Below are 22,931 nucleotides of genomic sequence, written 5' to 3' on the forward strand. Positions count from 1 at the left end.
GCTCCGGTCCCTTCCAACCTTGCCAACTATGAAACGTTAATCACTTGCTGTTGAACCAGAGCTTATTAGATGTCACTTGCAAAGACTCTATGACTCCCCCTGGGCTGTGACTCCTTCATATGCCTTAAACAAAAGTTGATGATTAGCAGGCCTATGTCTTGGCCCCTGGATCTTCCTCACTTTTGTTGCTGATGGCTCAAATAATGTGAATTTTGGGGCTAATATGATGCCTTGTTATGTGTATTACTGCTCATGACCGAGTGGGTGTTCAGCCTTTGGTTTGGATAAAGATATTTGCTTCACAGGTATCTCTGGAATTAGTTTTCTTTTCTCTTCTGAATTTTTTTTTTCTTTCTTTCACTCAAAAGAAAGGAAGAGATTTGGTTAGAAAGAAATACATTTTTTTCACAACCTCATGTCTTCCAACACCTAAATTTAAGTGATCAGGCATCTTGCAACTCTTATCATTAAATGTTTCATATTACTGTTTTATATATTTTTCTTTGATAAATATTTTTACCTTAACAAACTATTTGTAAAATAATGGTTCTTTCATCTTCCTCTTTAGATGAGTTCAGTATTTGTGCTTTTCTAAATTCTAAAAAAATGGCGGGGGGGGAGGGGAGGTGCAGAGTGGATATATGTACTTTTGTTTTGAAAGAAATTAGAGTAAATGGGGAATATTCCTATATGAAATCTGCATGATCTAATTTGCTTTGATTTCTATCATTTATACTCAGTATTGGCATGTAACCATCTTGCAGTGTACTGTCAGGCCTACCACTAAGAGGAACCTTCTTAAAATTCCTGCAGACTTGTTAAAGTTTTTTATTTTATTTTTAAGATGGCACCATTTAAGGTCACACGTGGGCCTTGTCGTGGTATGACGACTGCAATGCTGTATTTTCTTACATAATCTGCACCTCCCCTTCCCCCCACCCCCCCTCCAACCAGGTGAGGAAAATGGGATTTGCATTATATGCAAGGAAAAAGAAGTTTCATAGGTCTGGAAATACGGTGGGGGGCAGGGATAAGCTGAGGCGGTGAGAAGCGCAGTCACCACTTTCACCCCCAAATTTACCCCTTACTGCCAAATTCTGGAACCATGGGGAGCCCTGCTTCCTAGCCATGTGCTGAATCAGGCCACAGCCAGACCCTGCATACTGAATCTGACCTTGCACATGGCCCCAAACTTGGCATGATGGGTTCAACCTGGTATGCTAAGTCTGGGACCATGAGGTGGCTCCAGGGCTGTGTGCTAGGTTGGACTTAGCACATGACTCTAGGGCCAGAGTGTAGCCCCAGATTGAGCACACTGAGTCGGACCAAGCATGTGGCTCGAGTTGGTGGGCAGCCCCAGACCTGGCATGTGGTGCTGGACTCGGTTCACTGGGTTGCCCCGACATTTAGCTCCAAAGCCGGTACATGGGGTCAGACTCAATGCATGGCCCGAGACCTAGTGCTCTTGGTTGGTCCATGGTTCCCATCCAGTGCATGGAGCTGGTACTCAACTGAGTAGCCTCTGCCATTCAGTCAAAGAATCTTTTTCCTTCAGTCTTCCTTCAAAATCAAGGTGCATACTCTATACAGGGGCATATTATATATGAGAAAATTATGGTATATTCCTTATTCAGTTAAGAAAGGAAATGATGTGGTGCAGGTGCATAAAGCCATATGGTTGACAGCCCAGAGCTCGCAAGTTCAAAGCTGTAGCAGAAGCACTTGCAGTTTGGCCCTGTCAGATTCTGACGAATATGTGAATTCTGCTAAATACCTTGTCATGCAAGGACACGAAAAAGGAAATGAAGCAGCAGCAAATATCCCAATGACTCATTTGTTGAATGAGTAATTGTAATTAAATTTGGTGGTAATGGTATCACAGAAGATTTGGCTTAATGGTTACTTTGACTTCTTTCTGCAGTAGCAAATCTGAAGCAGTAGACAGTGAAACAGTAATACGTGCCAGAGGTTTGCCCTGGCAATCTTCAGACCAAGATATTGCCCGATTTTTCAAAGGACTCAATATTGCCAAGTAAGAGTATGAGATTTTCTGTAACATCATTTAACTTTGCTTTTAACATCAATCCTTTTAAAATGTAGTACATAATTTTATTATATAAAATATATTCACAGTATATATGAAGTATATATGCACTTCACTGTGAACTGCATGAATAAGAAGAACACAAGGCTGGGATTATATAATCCACATCTTTCTGTTATGTTCTTTATTCTTGTAGTTCAAAGATACTTGCACAGGTTTGTACAATTTTAAAATATTACATATTATTTATAATTATACGATATCTTAACTGTAAATATTTACTATTTACAATACAATTATAATAAAATTTGCAGTTTTTGTCTAGTTTACATATATTCTTCAAAACAAAGAATTGTAGGTAATGTATTATGCATAACCTTGGAAAATTTGTATATAGAAATTATAGATATTGTGACTTAAAGGAATATGACAGTATTGTCGTATGTATAATTTTAAATATTGTTTGTTTTTAAAAGACGTAACTGAATACCATATTGATATGTGAACAATCAGAATTTAAGAGATTTTTCTATTCAGGGAACAGAACCATAGTTAATGATTTCTATGTTACCTTTTTAACATTGTGTTCTTTCCTTCTTACTCCTATTTCATAACTTCTTGGTGCATCCTCTACTGCACATGTGCATTGATAGGGGAAAAACCTTGTCAAACAGGTTTGTTTTGTAAAAGAAAAACCAAAAAAACCCAACGACACATACCTTATTTCAGATCTTGCTTCATCTTATTTGACTTCCCCCCCCACCCTCCATATTTACCCTCCCTTTATTATGCTTTTAGAAAGGGCAAATTAGTATTTAGTGTAAACTTGGAGCTATATTACCAGCCATCAGTCACTGATAACTTTGTTAAGACCTTTGGATATAAAGCACAGTATAGAAGTTTGCTTCACCTCTATGAGGTTTGGGATGCATATTTTGCCAGTGAGGAAACAGATGGTATGGCCACACAAGCAAGTTACCAAAAGGCAAAGTGGGATGTGAATTTCACAGAATAGGAGTTTGTATGGGAAAGCTGCCTGTATGCATGCTCTTACCCTGTTCTGTGTGTGAAGTAGCTTGTCTTTAATGCAAGTAGGCTAAGCTACTTCATCTCCCTTATGAAGGTAGGAGGATGCACAGGAATCATTGCTGCAGAGTAGCTAGCATGCTATAAGCTAACACCCTAGTTTATCTTGCAGTAACTTGCCATAAGCCATGGGTTGTTTTGAGTAACCTATCCTAGGTTTCCAAGGGCTTGGATTCTTATGGGTAAGACTTCTACCAAAAAGTTGTCATTCCTCTTCTCATAAAGCTACAAAGCAAGCAAAGCATTTTCAAACAAGAAAATGAAGAGGATTTTTTGTTTTTGTTTTAAAGAACAACAAATTTTAAATCACCTGTTGTAATCTTCTACAGCTACAGACTTGGAGTGTAATCAAAAATATTCTCAGATGTTCTGTGCTAATTGGAGAAGTTTTAATTTGGGGATAACATTTCAAAGTTTTAGTTTAGTTTTTAAGGCAGTGATGCTTAAAACAAGCCACAAACTACAAATAGCTTTTCAGCTTATCGCCTATGGCTCTTTGCAGGAAAAAGTCCTGCTAAAATATGTGTGTGTGTGTAAGAACATACCCAATGCATGTTGTTTATTCTGCAATTTGTCTGTTTCCATCGAAGTTAATTAATGTTCTGCAGTTTTTCCTATTGAACTGGATGTTGATCATGGTACGTGTGCATGTGCGTGTTGTATTATGACCCTTTGGTTAATACTGGCTGCTTATGGGAATTCTGAGCTAGTCAGGATTGAATGTCACCTCATCTAGTTAGAACAGGCTTGGCACCGCCAGCATTGCTTAGAGGAATTTTTTTCTAAGTCTCAGATGTAGGAGATGAATATGTCAAGTTTTGCATAATTATCTTTTATAGTCTAAGATATAATCTAATCAGCATGGTAGGTGAATATGCGTGCATATATTCTTATATCAATATAATAGGATTGGAGTGTTGTCATAGCTGTGATGGTCCAGGAAATGTATGAGAAGCAAGGACATTTTTGTGGTATCTATTGGATCAATTGCATAGTTGACAGAGAAGTTGGACAAACTTTTGAGCATCAAGTGCCCTTCTTCAGACTGCTTGAAGAACACCCCACAACAAAACACACACAGTTGTTGAATATATTAAGCATTAAATATACTCATTCATTTAGGGGCCCTAATATATTTCATAGTAAAAATGAAGGAATATCCCAGACATCAGTTTGTTTTAGGTGTTAATTCTAAGAACATATCAGTTTGAAGATGGAATTTTTTTTAAAGGTTTTCTTTTTTTATAATGAAAAATAGAAAACAGGAAAAGCAAAGCACTGTAAGTTAGTGAGAGCATTGTGTGGCAAGAGACTTTATTTTGATTTGATTTGATAAAACAATGGATTAGATACCAAAATCATAGTTTGTATAAACAATTTTTGTAATCTAGAGTTTGGGGGGGGGGGGGGGGGGAATTTGCTTATACTAGAGAGATTTCCTCGACCATCACTGCAGCAGCACCAGCACTTAAACACTACTTAAAAGTAGCGACTTATTTTTAAAGTCTGGTCTCAAGATTTTTCAGATCAATAGGAGTGGGGAAATGATGCCAATGATTTATAAAACTTTCATAACTCAATCTCTCCTTTTACTTTGTCTTTTATTTAGAGGTGGTGTGGCTCTGTGTCTGAATGCTCAAGGAAGAAGAAATGGGGAAGCCTTAGTGCGATTTGTCAGTGCTGAACAGAGAGACTTGGCTTTAGAAAGACATAAGCATCATATGGGTAGTCGATACATTGAGGTAAAGAACATATGTTGACGATATGCCAACTGTCATATTACTGTGCTGAGAATATTTGAAGCAGTCTGCTTTAAATGAGCATAAACCTATTATATAATTAGTAGGAATTGACTTCCTCTTTGGGAGGAAAGATAAAAAAAAATCCATGAAAATTAAGGCATTCAGCTTCTATTGAAAGTTACTGGGAGGTGGGCCACTTTTACCCTCACCAACTATTTTTGAAAATCCAATCTTCCTCTAATTTTTAAAAATAAATTTTATTTGTTGGCAGAACTCGGCAGCTATTAAAAGAACCTTTACAAAGTTCTACATTACTCTAGAAAATGTTCCGTTTCAATTTTAAATGACCTTTGTAATTTTAATATGAGTGTTTTTGTTTTGGGGTTTTTTTTTTCCCCTTCTACAAAGGTTTACAAAGCTACTGGAGAAGAGTTTCTAAAGATTGCTGGAGGTGAGTAGTTGTAATCCATTCTCTTTCTATTCTTTAGCTGTATGAGAAAAAAAAAAGGAATAACCAAATAGCATTTTTTATTTACTCTTCAGAAATTGATATGGCTGTATGCTGTTATCAACTGTTTTGGGACTACTGAGCTTGTGCTAGTTGGGTTGTTCTGATTGTGACACCCACAGGCAAGCAGCTTGGTGTTTAGAGGGAGAAACAGAATGTGTGCACTGGAAAAGTCCATTATTTGCCTTATTTTTCCTTGCCAAACCTAAAATCATAATGTGAAAAGCTTTCAGCCAGTCCTTTTGTATGTCACTTTTTTAACTGCCATTTTTTTTTTTTTTTAACTTTTTATATGTCACTTTTTTAACCACTGTGCCCAGGGTATAAGCACCCTGAAAGGGCTGCATGCAGTTAAGTGATCTGAAGCTTTGTCAGCTACGTGTCTCTCATGTTGTTACTTAACGTCATGATGCTGCACAGTGCCAAACTGCTTTCTGAAGAAGCTAGGGGTAGCTCCACATCTTATGGGATTGTGGACTAAATCTCTGTTGTCGCAGGCCCTACAGAACTCGTGACTTACAAAGGATCTTCTTGCAGTTTCATTCCTTCCTCTGTGGCTAGGTTTCCGATTCTTTTCAAACAAAATTAACCTACTTCGTCCCACCCCCAACCCGTTTTCTGTCAGGTACCTCCAATGAAGTGGCTCAGTTCTTATCCAAAGAGAATCAAGTCATCATCCGGATGAGAGGTCTTCCATTCACAGCTACTCAGGAAGATGTCTTGGGGTTCCTGGGGCCTGAGTGTCCTGTCACAGGAGGGAAAGAGGGACTTCTCTTTGTCAAGTATCCAGATGGCAGACCTACAGGAGATGCATTTGTGTTGTTTTCCTGTGAAGAATATGCACAGAATGCACTTAAAAAACACAAGGAGATACTTGGAAAACGTTACATTGAACTCTTCAGGAGCACAGCAGCTGAAGTCCAGCAGGTCATAACCATGGGCTGTGAAGCCCAGAAAAATTTATTTATTTATTTATATAATTCATCTACGAATGTTAACCCTGTGTACACAATACTGGGTACTGAACCAGACTCAGGAAACAGACCTTGGAGTCACTGTAGATAGTCCTCTAAAAACATCAGCTCAATATCAAAAAAAGCCAATAAAATGTTGAGTATCACTGAAGGGAATTGAAAATAGAGAAGATCATCATGCCGTTATACAAATCCATGGTGTGCACACATTTTGAATACTGCATACACTTCTGGTGTCTGCCACCCAAAAAAGTCGTAGTAAAATCATAAATGATGCAGAAAAGGAGATATGATAGAGGTTTACAAAATCATGAAATGGTTGGACTGTGAACAGGGAACTGTTTTCACCAAGTTCCAGAATACTTGAACTAGGGGGCACCCAATGATATTAGCAGGAGACAGATTAAAGCTAACAAGAAAAAGAACTGTTACATGGTGTATAGTTAACTTGTGGAATTCATTGCTGCAGAAAGTGGTGGAGGCACATAGTACATCCAGGTTCATAAAAGGGCTAGATGGAATGAATGGATATTAGATCTGTTCATAGCTATTGAACAGACTGGTTGGGGATGTTTCCTCTGGCATCTCTAAACTAATGAAGTTGGATGCCAGGGAGGGTAATGAATAGGGGATAGATCACTCTCAATCAGTAATGTCCAATCTTTTTTCCCCTTGAGTCTGGTGAACAGTGCTCAGTCCACCCACAGACTGGATCTGGCCAGCGGGCCCAATTTGTTGCATGTTGCGGGGAGTATGGCCCATCCCTGATCTGACTGTACAGGGCAGGGGGTGTGAGGAGGCATGGGAGGAGCCCCTATCCAGCTGTGCAGGGGAGAGGAAGGGTGTGTGGCTCAACCCCACTCCAGTTGCAGGGGTGTGTGGTCCAGCCCCATGGAACTTAAGGAATCTGGCAGCAAGGGAGAGTGGCCGGTGGCAAGTCTTACTTGCCACTGCTCTCTAGCCACCTTTGCAGGAGGCTGAATACCCTTGCTAGATATATAGCTATATCCAGTTCAACACCCTCCCTCTAAAGTATTCACTGCTGCCACTGTTGGAGACAGGGTAGTGGGATAAGTGGACCATAAGTCTGACCCAATAAGGCACTTCCTAGGTTCTTATGTTCGTATTATGAAACTCTACTTCACATGTTGTTACATATAAAAACAGAAATTGCTGTTATAATAAAGACATCATACACAATGGATGGTATTTTATAACTATTGGTTGCATAGTATTTCAAAATGGTTTCTTCCTTTACCATCTAATCAAATATAAATATAGGAAAAATAATATTTTTTCAAACAAGTTTGAGATTGCCTTTAAATTTAAAAATTAAAGTTAAAAATTTGCAGTAGGTCCTTAAGGGACAGGCCATTCCAAAAATCTGTGAATTATTTTAAGACATTCTGGTGCCCAACTACGAAAAGCTTTATGAGCACGTAAGTCAAAGTGTTAAGGCTCTAGCTATACAAAATGTATAGTGGTTGATAAATCACTGCTCTCTAACTAAATGGACATTTACAATGCTCTCCACATCTCACCTATCAATAAACCCTGCTCATACTTACAACATGCTTTTTTAATATTTATTACAAACCAGTTACAAATGGAAGCTTAATATAGCATGTTCAAATGGAAGCGTAATACAGCATTCAAACTTGCACATATTTAAGGAACTTTTTAAAATGCTCTTGCTTGGACACCTGTTATGCATGAATGTGGACTTCGGTACATAAGTGTGATCCTATTCCACCCTGCTTGAGTCCCTGAAAGCCATTAATACACCTAATTTTGTAAAATGCTGCTGTGTCATCCTTGAGAGAATTGCAAAAAAAGGCAATGAATAGGATGGAACCGCGTGTGTTTTGTATTAAGTTTTCCAGGGACTTGAGCAGGGTGGAATAGGATCTGGCCCCTGGATTTTTTTTTTAAGTGCCTGAATTGGGAAATTGGAACTAAATTCTCACTTTCTCAAAATTATGGTTTCAGATTTCTGATTTTACTTCCCTCTCCACCTCCTGTAATATATAAACTTCAAATAGTGTTAATGGGCACCTGCTCATATTTGCAAAATCAAGCACTGTCCACAGCAGTGATAGGTCACTTCAGAAAAAAATTCTTTACTTTGAAATTAGCAAACTCAATCTTCGAAAGTACTGTACCACATTTAAGGAGATAACATTTCCAGATATGGCAGTCTGGGTCTGCCTGCCTATGGAATATTGTAATATTCAAGGCCAAAAGCAGCCATTACACACATCTAGTCTAACCTCCTGCAGAACAGGAGCTGTAAGATTCCATCTAGTAATTTTATGGGCATTCCATCAACTTTTGTCCAAGCCACATCATAAGCATCCTTTCTCTAAGTAGCTTGTGGGGTGAGCAGAAGAATGTTGATCACTACTGTTTACCAGCACTACTGGGGGTAATAGCCATGAGAAGAGCAAAGTATCTGACACTGCTAACTAATTTTGTTAGTGAAATAGCACTACTAGATTATTTGTTTTGTATCCTTGAGAGGGGGGCATAAGTCCTCTAGGACCAAAATCACTGAAGGCCCACCAACCAAGTTGTGTTGGTTAAGGAGAGCTAGATTAAGATGCCATGCCGGTCCTAGGAAAATACTGTTGTTTTTCTTTGCTGTGGGTTGTCTCTGAAGTAAGGCATTCATATCTCATGACTGAAGCACTTTCATGAGTGAATAGCAAGAAATTAGAGGGATTAGAACCTGGTTGTTCAGGAGCCAACCATATAGAGCCAGCCCACTGGCTAGTGTTAAAACATAACCACAATAGCCAGTTCAGTAACTAACTGAAAAAGATGATTTCTGACCTGTCATGTACAGTATATTCAGAGCATTAGAATCCTACAAGGGTGTTTCTAATGAAGCAAGATACTTTTTTAAGCAGAATTGCTGCTGACAAAATGAAGGCTTGCTACTAGAAGGCTGCTTCTATCAGTATAACCTGTTTGTCTGTGCTTATTTTATTACTCATCGTATAACTATCTCTTGAAGAATAGGTCCCAACAGCATTTTTGTCACTAAGGTGTTCCCAATTATCTCTTTCTTTCTCCTTTGGGAGAAATCAGAGAGCAAATAAAATGCTAACAAGAGGTGGGGTGTGAGGAGACTGAGAAAATGGATCTCCCATGCCTTTTACTCTTCTCTATGCAGGGTGAGTATGAGCACTGGCTAAATAAAAAGAATAATTGGCTAGTATGTAGCTCTAACAGTGCTTTACTCAGGAAAGCAGGGGAGTAAAACTGGTTTTAACAAAAAGAAAAGAAAATCCTGACTATAAATACTGCATTAAGCAAAGGGAATTTAATAATTGACAATAATAATTACTTGGGTTTGTCAGCATAGCCAGTGTTTTCAAATGATAAATACTTTTTTGGGGGGGATGTTCTCAGAGTAACAACAATCCACTTCTCTTTGTTTTTATCCAATGAGGGGTCTATTTTTGGTTTCCATCAAACACATTTTTCAGAGGGTCTTTTTTTTTTTTTTACTTTATTTGAAACTGGTAGATGTCAAACAGCAACAACAAAAAAAGACAGGATTATTTTGTGCAAAATTTTCCTTTTTCACAGTTTAATAAAGCTGGTTACACTTAAATATGTGAAGTGGTAGTGTGCATCCTATCACCATTTATATTCCTATCCACCCACTTACGGTTTTTTCTTCTTTTTCTGGCCAACAGGTTCTTAATAGATACATGTCAACTCCTCTTATACCCACTTTGCCAACTCCCATAATTCCTGTCATACCCCCACCTTACACCATTGCCACAGGTAGCATACGTGACTGTGTCCGACTCCGAGGCCTTCCCTACACTGCTGGCATTGATGATATCTTAGAATTCATGGGAGATGCTACAGGAGATATCAAGCCGCATGGAGTCCACATGGTCCTTAATCAACAGGTAACAACAGTTCTTTTGCTTGGAGCAGCAGTTCCCAATCTGTGATACAGGTACCACTAGTGGTACACATTAACAGATTTATTATAATTACTTTATATGACAAAAATGTGCTGGTAGTACTTAAGGTTGTATCATTTTAAATTGGTGGTATGCAATCTGTCAGAGTCTGGGAACTGCTGGCTTGGAGGATAAAATGCTCTTGGTGTCCTCTTCTATAAAAAGGAGATAATACCTACGATTATCACGTCAGAGCTTGTGTTGGCTACCAGTGCTTTTTTTTTATCAAAACATTCAAAGTGAAAATTAAATAGAAACTAAATTAGAAAATAAAAAATGTGGTTTTGAAGTGGTTTGCTTTCTTGCTGCCACCTTCTTTTTAATTCTTCTTTAGCCCCTGTCAGAAAGGTGGGGAGATTTGTTTGAACAAGTTGAGGGTTTTTTTCCCCCCACTTTTTCTTTAATTGACAGGTTCTTTTGTCTAAACGAACAGTCTGTCAAAAAGCCTTTTTGACTCGGGTTCTTTTTGTGTGTGGTGTTTTTTTATCGGCTTCAAATAAAACGAAACTCTCTTGTGCTTTAAAACACCAGGAACCTGGGAATTAATTTCCAAAGTGCCTGTAGACTTTATTGAAGCAAGGCTTGACCTGAACACTTATGCGCCCAAACAGATTGGTAATAAGTTGTTGCTGAAGAAAGCCAAGCGTAATGATGTAGGATTGCATACCCAGCTTTTGAAATGATCTGAGGCTGAGTCATTAACTGTTAGCAACAGAGGGGAAAAATCCTGTAAAATTTCAGTAAACACTTGATCATAGCACTGGCTAGAACTATTTTCATTTTTTATGCTCTGGAAATTTGTGCGACTGACTGACTGAACATGGCTGTTTGCAACTTTTCAGGGACGACCATCAGGTGATGCATTTATCCAAATGAAATCAGCTGACAAAGCCTTTTTGGTGGCCCAGAAATGTCACAAAAAAATGATGAAGGACCGCTATGTGGAAGTGTTCCAGTGTTCAGGAGAAGAGATGAACTTTGTTTTAATGGGTGGCACTTTAAATCGTAGTGGCTTATCCCCACCGCCATGTAAGTTACCATGTAAGTCTCCAATTCTTCACGCTCTCTGCTGCTAACGGCTGACGTGGTAGGTGCTGAAGCTCTGTGGCCTTTCACTTTTTGACTTGGGGTATGCCATGATCAGTAATCATCCATCTGTATACAGGCTGAGATTTGGAAGTTGTTCCCTTGGGGAAATAATGGGACTGATTGAGGCATTTTTATTATGTTTTCGGTGGGGAAATAGATGGCAGCAATGCCTCGCCAGTGTATTTGTGGTGCACTTTGCTTTTATTGGGTGTACTGTTCTTCTGAGCTCTGCAGTAGACTTGCCTGTAGTGACACCTATTTGGAATTGGATATTTTTAATGGGGAAAATGCTACACTCTAGCTGACAATGAATGCTCTTGCTATCCTGCCTCTGAGCATTGAGAAGGTGCTGCTCTTTGGGGATAACTTGTTTTTGAAGGGAACTTCCATTGGGATGCACTTCTAATGGACCAGTGGATAGTGGCACTGGATGGCTTATATTGGCTATCATCTGTGAATATTGTATACTGAATGCTTTCAGCAAAGAATAATTTTAAGGTCTTTTAAGAATACATAAACATTACAATATTAGTTTAATGTTTGGGGTATTAGTTTAATGTTGTGGGTAGGAGTCTTCCATTCTAACTAGTGTGGTTACAAAGTGGGCGCTGGTATATATAAATTTTCAAAACAATATAGACAGCTGGGCTTTCAAAAAAGCTTGTTGTACCTACTTCTCATGTACAAATCGGGCAACTGTGTATGAAAATGCCCATGATTAGTCTTTTGTATGTACAATATCTTGCTAGCTTGTCAAGCTGCAGTAGGTATATAGACTCTTGGTGAACAGATGTAGGAAAACCTGTGCAGCCATTATCTTTAAACATACCCCAGAGAGTGCAGCTTCTATTAGAAGGAACAAAGGATGTGCCTAGATGCATACTCAATCCCCCTGCTTCATGCTTCCTTTGAATAATTCTGCAGTTCCTGAATTTTTAATATGGTTCAGAGTCCTCATTTCTGCATTGGTAAGTATTTAAGTTTAACAATCCCAGAAACTGAGCCATTTGGGTGCACTGGGTGCCTTTAGTACAACAGACTTGAGATCAGTCGTTGTGTGAGCATTACTTAACCATGGTCAGGTGCTCTCAGAATGCATAATAGTCACATTGGAAGAGAGAGTTCCATTCCCACCCAAGTGCTCTGATTGACCCGTCTTCTGGCTTGCTTTTAGGTCTTTCTCCTCCTGCTTATGCTGCTTTCCAAACAGCAGCAGCAGTGATCCCAGCAGAAGCAGCACTTTACCAGCCTCAAGCCTTATTACCGACAACCAGGACTCCCCAGGCCTCTGCTACTGCCCCTCAAGCTGTTACCTATTACCCAGCTCAGGCTGCTCAGCTTTACATGAATTACACAGCTTACTATCCCAGGTACTGTTGTCCTTGACTGCTGTTTAAGCTCTTTGATATAAGTGGAGCAGAATCAGTTTCTTTTTTTTGGAGGCAACTATTAACCCACTTCGTGTAACTCTGTTTTGTTACTCTGAACAACCCACTACCATTATTGGCAATGACCCTGTAAGTGTTCTCTCCTGGTCTCATAATGCAGCTTAACCTTTGCTGGCTGGAATCAAACCTCCTGTAGTTTTGAGCATCACAGCATTGAAGAAGTGTTGCTAGCAAAGGGCACTGAGGGAAAGGACAAGCAATATTTTAGAGGGTGTAGTCACACACGCAAACAACGCAGGTAAACACTTCACCAATATAGTCTTTATCTACTGTCCTAACACATGGTGCTCTAGTTAAGAGGTAAAAGAAGAAAGGAGTTTTTTACTTTGTCTTCCCCAGCCCTTATGATAAGCCTACAGCAATACCTTATTTAATTTGCTCCTTGTAAATTAAACTGGATCCTAACATTAGATGCCATTTCAGTCACTAGGATGTGACCCAGGTGTCTGCAGAGTTTTTAAATTTAACCATGTCCCTGTGACCTTTTCCCCCTCTTGATGATGGAATATACACTAAAAAAAACCCCCTACTAGGCAAGAATTTACTTTCATAGCTTAGTTATATAACCCTGGAGCTATTCATTTTCTTCCATGCCTCACTCTCTCAGCCCTAAGATAATGTGGTTTAATATTTTCCCTGTTTGGCTTGGATCATCATCATTTAATAACCTGTTTTGTGCACTAAGAAGAGCCATCACCTTCTGGTTTGGGATTTATTGATTCATTTTCCCTTTACCACAGATTTCAGTAAGTTTTGAAGTAGGAAAGGGCAATATTCAGAGGCAGCCTGCACAAGCTACTATCAAAACTAAGATAAAATGGCCACTAAAACCTCTCTCTCCTTCCAAGCTCTCAAGTCACTCATTGGCCTATGTTAACCATTTTGCTCCTCTCTTTTTTTCTTTACAGCCCTCCTGTATCTCCCACCACAGTGGGCTATATCACAGCTCCACCAGCAGCTGTAGCAGCTGCTGCCACAGCCACACACACTCCAATAATGCCCCAGCCTGGAGCTCTGGTCCGTATGCAGGGCTTGCCTTATAATACAGGAATGAAGGAAATTCTGAGTTTTTTCCAGGGATATCAGGTTAGTATTCAGTGCTTCTCCTTTATATGGTATGTTTTTCTGACTTGGGCTTCTGACAGGAATTGCTCTCTGTCCAAACTTAGTCAATCTTGGCTTTGGGAAAAGGAGGACTGTACATTCACTGTCATGTCAGCAACTAAGCAGATGAATAAGGTAAATTTCATACGAGGCATGCCCTCAAAAGCATTTCTGGAAATCTTACCCTTCTATTGATCATAGGCAGACAAAGTTTTTTTGCCTATGTCTTTAGACGAACACGGCTACAGCCTATACCCTTTTTATTTATCGTGGCATTTCTGTTCAAATTCTGGAAGTAGGTTCTAGTGGTCAAAGCACAAGACTGGGTGCTAGAGAGTTCTTAAAGCTAACAAAAGTTTTTAAAGGCTCCCTCTGTTACCTTACTTGAGGGCAGGGAGTGGAGTGGGGAGGGAACAGAGATGCATCTGAAAATGAAGGTCATACAGTCCAGGACTAACTGCTTTGGCCTCAAAGCTGAAACATTTTATTTACAATAATCATGTCTAATCTCATTCAAAAGGAGAATATGCCCTTCAAACCACACTTTGTCTTAAGCAACTGTTGCAGATAACTAGCTACCTACTGGTATCAGAGGCACTGAGTACTGGTCAGTGGGCAGTTGAGTATCAAATGAATCATTTTTTAAAGGTAAAGAACCTGAGCTCTATCCCTGGAAAATTCACAAGCATAGGTATCTGAATGTATGGGATGGTACTCCTCTATGTCTTCCTCCATACAGCTCATATGATGACTGTTTTCTTATAGTACCAGCTCCCTAAATCCATGTACTGTAATTAAACAGTTGGAAAGGCAAAAATAACCAGCTTGAAGTTTTCAAGGTGGTAATTTTGTCTGTGGAAAAATAAGACATAGTACAGATTCCAAACCTTTGCTGATTGGGATGAGATTTTATTAAAAACTCAACATATATCATGCCTCCTATTCCATGTAGACTGATTTAAAAAACAAACACTTTTGACATTAGTCCATCCTTTAAACTTCCACAGGATGCCAAGCTAGTGCTGATTCTGACCTTCATTCTCTCTTGAGAGCAGTGTTTCTCAACCTGTTTAGAGTCAGAGCATGCCTCTGCACCTTTTTTGATTGTGGCAGCACCCCTGGTTGAGAACCATGGTTGGCTGCCTCTGCTTACCTCTGGTTTTCAGCCAGTGTCCTGTGGAGTGTCCCTGCCTATGTTAGGGTTTTCTGATAAACCTAAGTCAGAAGTAGGAGAAGAGGTGTAATTAATTAGCTTTGTGCTGTGGGCAAAACTCCTGTGTTGGTAGGGCTGGGGAGGAGGGGGTGGAAAGGGTGGTCTTATCAGGCCCAGGTGTTCCCATACCCAGCTCCTCTAGCTAGGCAATGCAAGGGGTTATTCCAGCCCAGCATAGTTCCCTGGACAGGCAGAGTAAAGGGCTGTGGCTGGAGTGTGCATGCTGGTCACAGCCTTTTTTTGATCAGACCCTGCATATGCTCCTTCTGGAAACATGGGACAGTCTCCCCTGCTTGGCACACCTCTGTTTCCAGGAGGACTGTGTAAGGTTGAACCAGTAAAGTCCGTCAGAGTGCAGGCTCCAGCTGTAGCTGCTTTCTGGTCTGCTGCCACAGGAGGTGCACAGTGCATTTCCACCTAGTTGAGGCAGTTCCCATGTTGTGGCACCACTGAAAGGGGCACGTGGTACCCCAGTTGAGAACCACTGCTTTAGAGGCTGCAAGGTAGATGGGGTATTTTTAATGGGCAATGACAAATCTGAGGCAAGAAAGATGCTTTAGAATAGGAGATAAGCGTTGCAGATCCTCATTTCACCAAGTTTCTGAAAGGGCTATGGCAGATTTTATTTACAGTGTCAGCCATTTTACTGTGTGTGTCAGCCATATGATCATGTATTTTTAGAGTGGATAATATGCTTAGATATGTCTTAAGAATTCTGAGCCTTTTGGAGAACTAGTGTTGTTTTAAGAGAAAAAATTATTCATTACACATTCTATTTTGCTAATTCAGAAATAATTTTATAACATTTTACATGTCTTTTGCAGTCGGTGATTTGAAATTCTAACTCAAAAACTTTTCTGGGCTGTGGATGGATCTAACTTTTTAGTGTTTTAAGTGGAGGGAGTTCTTGCTTAGGAATGAACAACAGTAGGAATTATATAACTGTTACCTTTCCATGCTTCTGTAAGTGAGCTAAATTGCTGTAATTTTAACCCTGAATTAAACAAGGTTAAAGATGCAGTGGTTTTGCTAGGCCTCTACAGCTGTAGAACTGTGGAGAGGTAGCAGTTACATTGCAACATCTGCTCACATCGTTGGAGGTTCTACTAGGTGACCTCACGTGGTCCTTCTAGACTTGTTTTTCTGTGATTCTATTAAGTGCTAATTAGTCTCTGAGTTTTGATCAAACATGGTTTCTTGAATTATGCCAGCAAATTCCTAATTTTATTTTTTTTAATTGGCAGAGCTTTTGGTTTTCCCCTCTACTTCTCAGAATATTTTTAAAGAAAAGTTCAAACCAAAAAAAAAGCACATATTTCTTACTCCTTCCCTGCTGTCCCCCCTCCCAGTCTTCCAAGTGATACTTTCCTAGTAGTAGCCCTGCATCTACTACTTACTTTACATGTGGTTTTTGGTGGGGGGGGGTTTGGTTCGGCCTGCTAGATTTTAATATGAGCTTTTATTTTTAGGATGTTGAATTGCATCCCATGCTAAAATACCAGGTAGAAATGTAAATACCGGTCAGCATGAAAAATGTGTTCAATTAGATCTGACCCTTCTGTAGATGGGACTGGTCAGGCAATTGCTTATGGATCAATGAAATTTTCATCTCTGATAGTAGCCTGTTTTTATGCACCAGATCTTAGATTGATAGTATATAGTTTTCAGTTCTATTGCTCAGTTTCTTTTCCATTTCCCCTTCCCTGGAAGGCAGCTTGAAGGAGTATTTAAAGGATATCTAACATTTTAAAATATATAGAAATAGCATTGATAATCAGGGATGTATTTCTAGTTTTCATTTTTAATTTTTCTTAATAAAAAATATCACTACTCTGCTTCACTCAAAAATGGTCTTAAAAGTGCAGCTTAGTCACTGTCCTTTCCAGGAATTGAACTGGCATTTCTCTTTTCATGTTCCCAGATAAACTCTCTTCCTGTTGCTGATGATATAAAGAACTTGGCAAAGTACTTGCAAGTTTACAACCACAGTTATCATCAGCTATTTATGGTGAAAGAGCTGATGGATTTAAATAAGTCTTTAGAAAATCTTGTTATTCCAACAAGATGTGGACTTTAGGGGTTTGTGAAGGAGCTGAGCAGTTACAGTGCACTATGATATCACTGGGATGCATAAGTGGTAACCCCAGCTCTGCACTCACACATGCACACAAATACCCACTCCTGCAAAAATAAAAAGGAAAAACCCTTTTGTAAGAAAGAGCTGTTGGTATATTGTGTTGGGACAGTGTATTGTCTCTGGTAAGAATATCTAACATTATCTTTTTTTCCCCCCTCATTTCTTCTCTTTCTGCTGCTACCTCAAGGATGTATTGAACGATGCTTCAGGTCCTTTATAAAGTGAGCCATTATTAACCACCAGTGGCTTGGGTATGGTCTTTAATCCCTTTGTGAAAGTAATTGCAGTTGGTGTTCAGTGGACATGGGAATTGGATCTGAGATGCTGTGAACAAAGAGTGATTTTTATCTGTGTGTCCTGGTTTAGAAGGGATGAGTTAAGTTTCAGTTCTTGCTTATTTATTTTCTGCTGTTTCCTTCTCTGAATTTCTTTGGTCTTCATGGGCTCCATGTACTGCATGTAAGCACATGTTGCTACATAACTGAAAACAGCTTTCACACCAGACCTGCCTCATAACAGAGATACTCCTGGCTTAGATTGTGCTTTAACAAGCTGGTCTCAACCTCAGTACATGCTTTTAATAGTACGTAATGTTCAACTTTTATAATTCTACATTTCTAACTATTTGACTCCAATTGTTAGTATTGACCTCTTCTATTTAATAGCTCAGCAACTGGGCTTCTTTCTTGTAGGGCCTGTCAGCTCTCCTACAATTTATAGTCAGTCGAATCATATAGACATGAACTGTCCTTGCAAAAAGCTATTAATCTGAACATCTTTGAAGCTATTTAGACCCCACTAAATTGTAGTGCAGTGTGCTTAATATTTAATTCTAGTATATTGACATTTAATAACTCATTATGTAACTTCTTATTAATTGTATATGTAATTCTTACAATTGTATTCCCTAAGAGTCCCATTCAGGACCATAAACCCTTTGTACAAATACATGGAAAAAGCCCAAAAGATCTTAAAATCCCTTAATAATGAGAGGTAACAGGTAAATGCACACAGACGAGATAAATGAGATAAAAATAAAGTAATATTGGCCAAGATACTGGGCAGTAAAGTCCTTGCACCAGGTGCCAAAGTGTCAGAGAGGAGAATAGAAAAATAAGTTGCTGGTTATACTGGCATTTAGTAAAATATTCAGCTGATTGCTTCAGCCTAGCTCTCTAAGCAGCTGTCACAAAAGTTGGAAAGAATAAAGTAACGGGAAAACACAAAACCTGAAATCTGCTTGTTAGGTATTTGTAGAAGTAAGATGGTGTTTTTATGCAAAACAGTTAATAATGTGTGCCAAGGCAAAAAAGGCATGCAATCATGAAAAAGAGAAAAAGTAACATATTTGATTTAATCTATTTCTGTATGTTACACTAGCTTAAGGATGTCAAACTCATCCCACCTCTATACGGCACAGGTATCACACAATCAACCAGTTAGATTTTGAAAATGTGTGCTAACTTCCTAGCTGGTTGCTATTGAGCTTTAATTTGTACATGTAGCAGGGTCCCAGCCACAGGGATATACCATGCCCAGCTGGGCCTGCCCCAGCAGCAGCAAATCTGGGTCCCAGCTTCATACCCCCAAAGCTGGGAGATCGCAGCAGCTGCATCTTCCAGCTGTGGAGGTGATGTTCGGGCAGGGGGGTGCTTCTGTGGCTGGCAGTCTCTCAGCTGAGCAGGCTCCTGGTTGTGGGAGCTTGCTTCTTGTTGGTGCAAGGGGAGTCTGAGATTGTGCTCCCCTGCACTGGCAATAAGGTACAGTGGGATCTGATGTGTGATCCTACAATCATGCCTTCTGCCATGTGTGTGTGACATGGCAGGAGGTGCAATTGTGTGGATTGTGCATTAGATCTCCTTGCACTTTTACCTGGACATGTTTAAGGACCCTCAAATGAGTTGATGGAATATGTCCTGCCCAGAGGTTTCCTAAAGCTTCTGGGTCAGCATGGCCAGCATATGTTAATGCTGCTGTTACCAGTCTGCATGCTGAATGGTGATCAAAAACTGAAAATTCTGGGGCAGGTAGTGGTGGTGATTGGGGGGGAGGGGCAGGGTGTTAATCCCATGTGTTAAAGGCCAACATGGTGGCTCTGGGAACTGCCACAAGAAGCCTGACAGGCCAGATTTGGGCATTGGACCACCTCTGCAGGCTGGATACAGCTCATGGGCTGTATATTTGACACACCTGCTGTAACCACTATACATACATCTCATCCTCTTTCTTGTGATCATTAATTGAATTTATACATATGTGTGGAATGTTTTTGGACTGCAAGAACACTCCAGGCTCTTTATGCCTGCTCCCATCATAGGAGTGTATGTAGCCTTGACAGAATTGCAGTATCCTGGAGAGGCCTCTTAAAAGGCAGACCTGCCTACCTAGTTAACCTTAGTGTCAGTGTACTGGTACCAACTGGAGCATCCTGTATCATTCATAACTACAGTCATAAATTAAACAATCTGAGAAGAATGAGTTTGAGAGACTACTGTCAACATCAGAAACTTGCTCATAAAATTAAATTTGCTAAAACAAGGCTAGGATAGAGACTTGATGTCTTTTTAGTGTTTCTGTGGAGGCCAAATTCAAAATAAATTCAAGTATCCTTTAAACCTGTACTGTGCTTAGGGAGAGCACTAAGCTCAATGACACTGTGAAACAGAATACCACGTTAGATGGACCTGATTCAGGATGTCATTTCTCCTCTTATACCCTTCTTCATCTATAGCTAAAAAGATGTTTGCCATTTCCTAATCATCTGAGTCTTCACAGATGGAAATCAAGGCATAAATATATTACTTTTAAACAATAATAACGGAGATGGACTGATGGTAAAATTTCAAGGGCATTAGCAACCCATCTCTCCCTCTCTCTAGCATCAGGACAGCAGGCTTCTTTGTTGCTGACTTCTCTGGGATTAAGTTTTGTCTGAAGTGCACGCTTAAACAAAGGCACATTCTCTACTTCCTACTGAAATCTGACACCTTACACAGTCCTGGAGGGACACTCTCTTGATCCATGTCTAGCTGCCAATTCTAGTCATGGCCCCTTTGTGATTTGGGAGAGGGTAAGAAGGGGGCGGGTTGGAGATGTGAAGTTGGGATAATTTTGCTCACTGTAGCATCTAGAAGCCAGCTTGCAGACAGTAGGAGGAATATTGGGTATCTCCCCAGCCCACTGCCTATGTTACGTTGTTTCTGACCTGGATATATTTTTTTTTCTGATTGAAAGCATTGCCCGAAAGGAGAGAGACTACAAAAGCTGGGATAGCAAACTTGCTGTTACTTCTGATAGTAAGCTGCTTGCCACACATTAAACAACATATTTAAGTGGCACTGCTTCTCAGCTGTGCCCAGAAGGTGACTAATATGAAACAGGTCTATCTAGCTCTTTCACTGAACATGCAGGTTGCTGCTGCTGCTGTGCTTATATCATTATTTTTGTTTCATGACACAATGCATTAACACTCTCCCCCCCCCCCCCCCCCAATCTCAAAGTTAGGAATCTTTCCCCCTTCCCCTCAACCTTACTAAACCATATCTAGTGGGGTTCACCCTCTTATGGCCATACACCAGCATCATCATTTGGTGACTGGATACATTTATATCTGGGATAGAATTGCAGCTGCATCCCTGACATGCCATTTTAATGATAACTGCTACAAGTGATCTTTTTTCTCCAGCTGGAAACAAGTCTTGGTTCCTATTTCCTTTCCTCCTAGTGTTGGTCTAAATACACCACCTTCCTTTATTTATCTAAGTAGTTTAGCTAAATTGGTGCAAGCTCCTCACCTGCACTGTTTCATCAGTTTTTATGGGCTAAACAGATTTAAGTATCCACACCAGGAGGTGTAATAATTACATAAACATTAGTTTCTAAAATGATTACATATGTGTACAAAGTATATGAAGATGAGGACAAGCTCTTATTCCTGTTGAGGTAGCAGAAATTTCAGGAGGCACTAAGACAGTGGAAGAGAAAATGTGAGGGATTAGATTGAAAGTAAAGTCAGTGGGGATAGTGGTGCACTAAACGTTCTCCTGAAGATTTAGGTTTGAGTTTAGGGGTGGGTCCAGGGAGGGTGCATTTGAAGCCTCCCCCTTCATTCCTGTTCCACCCTGGAAGCAGAATTTCAAGTCAGGCAGCGCTGAAGGAGTCGATGACTTCATGGCTCATTGTAATTTATCTGATCCCTTCTAAACTCTTAATTCCATGGGTATTAACCAACCCTCTCTTCTTTTTAATGGTCTTGATGTTCCACCAATCAAGCAAGCCCTTGTTCTGTAATTCTGCTGTCTGTTATCTGCTCCTAGTACTGAAGCTTTTACTTGAGAGCCTTGCAGATTGTATTAAAATCGTTTTTCTTTTGGAGAAGAATGTGCATTGGGTTTATATGCCATGATGCACCTCACCATCTATACTCCTCGTTTCAGTATGCTGAGTCTGCCCATGTTTGAGTTCATTTTTAGGAAAGAAGTTGAAGAAACAGGGATGTCTCCCTAGAAAGCACCATACTACAGTCACCATAGCTGATGGTTATAAGCCAGGTTAGCATGACCGGGAGATGGTTGGTCAGAAATGGAAAATGTTGAGAGAATTGTTAGAGTGAATATTAAATTGAAGTTCATGTTTCTTGTGTACTGAACTACCACTTGAAACTGCAGAGGGAATATTTTTCAGTCAAGAAATGTCAAAGGGAAAAGATATAAACCTACAAGTTTAAAAAAAGCTTCGTGAGGGAGAGGTGAGCTCACATAGGCCCACGGATTTGTTTGAGGTTCAGCCTTCCTACTGGTACCATATGGGACTCAACTTGTCATTTTGTTATCTGTGCTGAGGACCTGTAGAAAGACCAAAACAATTGTACAAGAATGAGAACCTGGATTGCAAGATCCTGCACTGAATGCTTATTGCAAAAATAAATTTATTGAACACTTAAGTTGCTTCAACAGGACTTACTGAAGAGATGGAACCTGCCATCCATTCTGAAAACAAAGCAATGAATAAGATTAATATTTACATAAAGTTACCAATTCATACTGAGACACAGGGAAATATATAAAAAGTCTTGATTTGGTATAATGGGGCTGCTGTAAATGTTTTTCAGCCTTCATTAATCCAGTTATCTGGAGATTTCTCAATTTGAAAGTCCCACAAAGATTGTCCAGGAGATCCTGGAAATAACTGTCTGATGTCTCACACTCGGTAAAACAGTCACTAGGAGGCTGAACAAGCAGTTTCCAAGCTTTTTTAATATAACAAAATGAGCTATGCTTGTTCAGAGGATTGACTTGTTTGCCTGATCAAGCCAGCTCGGTGTAATACTGTTTCCTTTGGTAGCACCACTCTTCCCCTCCAGTTGCCTATTCTGCCTGGTATCAATCTTTTGTCTGTGGCTTTTGTCTAGAGTCCTTTTAGATTTATTTCTAGCCTGTAAGATCTTTACTATATACATTATTTGCCATTGTTTTATATGACTTTCTTCCAGCCTACCCTCTTGATGCAATTTTACTCCTTGCTTGAGAGAACAATAATACTGGAGGGCAGTCTGAAAACTATATTCTATTGCCCTTCAGCCTCAATGTGAGTTGATGAGCTCC

At 39.8% G+C, this 22,931-nt stretch overlaps 1 protein-coding gene across 5 annotated transcripts in view; it reads left to right on the top strand.

The window, feature by feature from the left end:
- Nucleotides 1-22,931, top strand: part of ESRP2 (epithelial splicing regulatory protein 2) — a 61,174-nt gene that overhangs the window by 31,243 nt on the left and 7,000 nt on the right. For 3 of the 5 annotated variants that reach the window (XM_019497498.2, XM_006269305.4, XM_059713759.1), the window contains 8 exons: nucleotides 1,922-2,032; nucleotides 4,740-4,872; nucleotides 5,281-5,323; nucleotides 6,006-6,307; nucleotides 10,059-10,280; nucleotides 11,180-11,378; nucleotides 12,601-12,796; nucleotides 13,783-13,960. In XM_019497498.2, coding sequence (XP_019353043.1) covers nucleotides 1,922-2,032; nucleotides 4,740-4,872; nucleotides 5,281-5,323; nucleotides 6,006-6,307; nucleotides 10,059-10,280; nucleotides 11,180-11,378; nucleotides 12,601-12,796; nucleotides 13,783-13,960 — 1,384 coding nt within the window. Of the gene's footprint in view, nucleotides 1-1,921; nucleotides 2,033-4,739; nucleotides 4,873-5,280; nucleotides 5,324-6,005; nucleotides 6,308-10,058; nucleotides 10,281-11,179; nucleotides 11,379-12,600; nucleotides 12,797-13,782; nucleotides 13,961-17,515; nucleotides 17,580-22,931 lie in introns of all 5 variants that reach the window. The other 2 variants (XM_059713761.1, XM_059713760.1) reach the window with 2 other exon arrangements.

This window comes from Alligator mississippiensis, chromosome 10 (assembly GCF_030867095.1).
Source record: "Alligator mississippiensis isolate rAllMis1 chromosome 10, rAllMis1, whole genome shotgun sequence".
In the NCBI taxonomy this organism is placed as follows: Eukaryota; Metazoa; Chordata; order Crocodylia; family Alligatoridae; genus Alligator; species Alligator mississippiensis.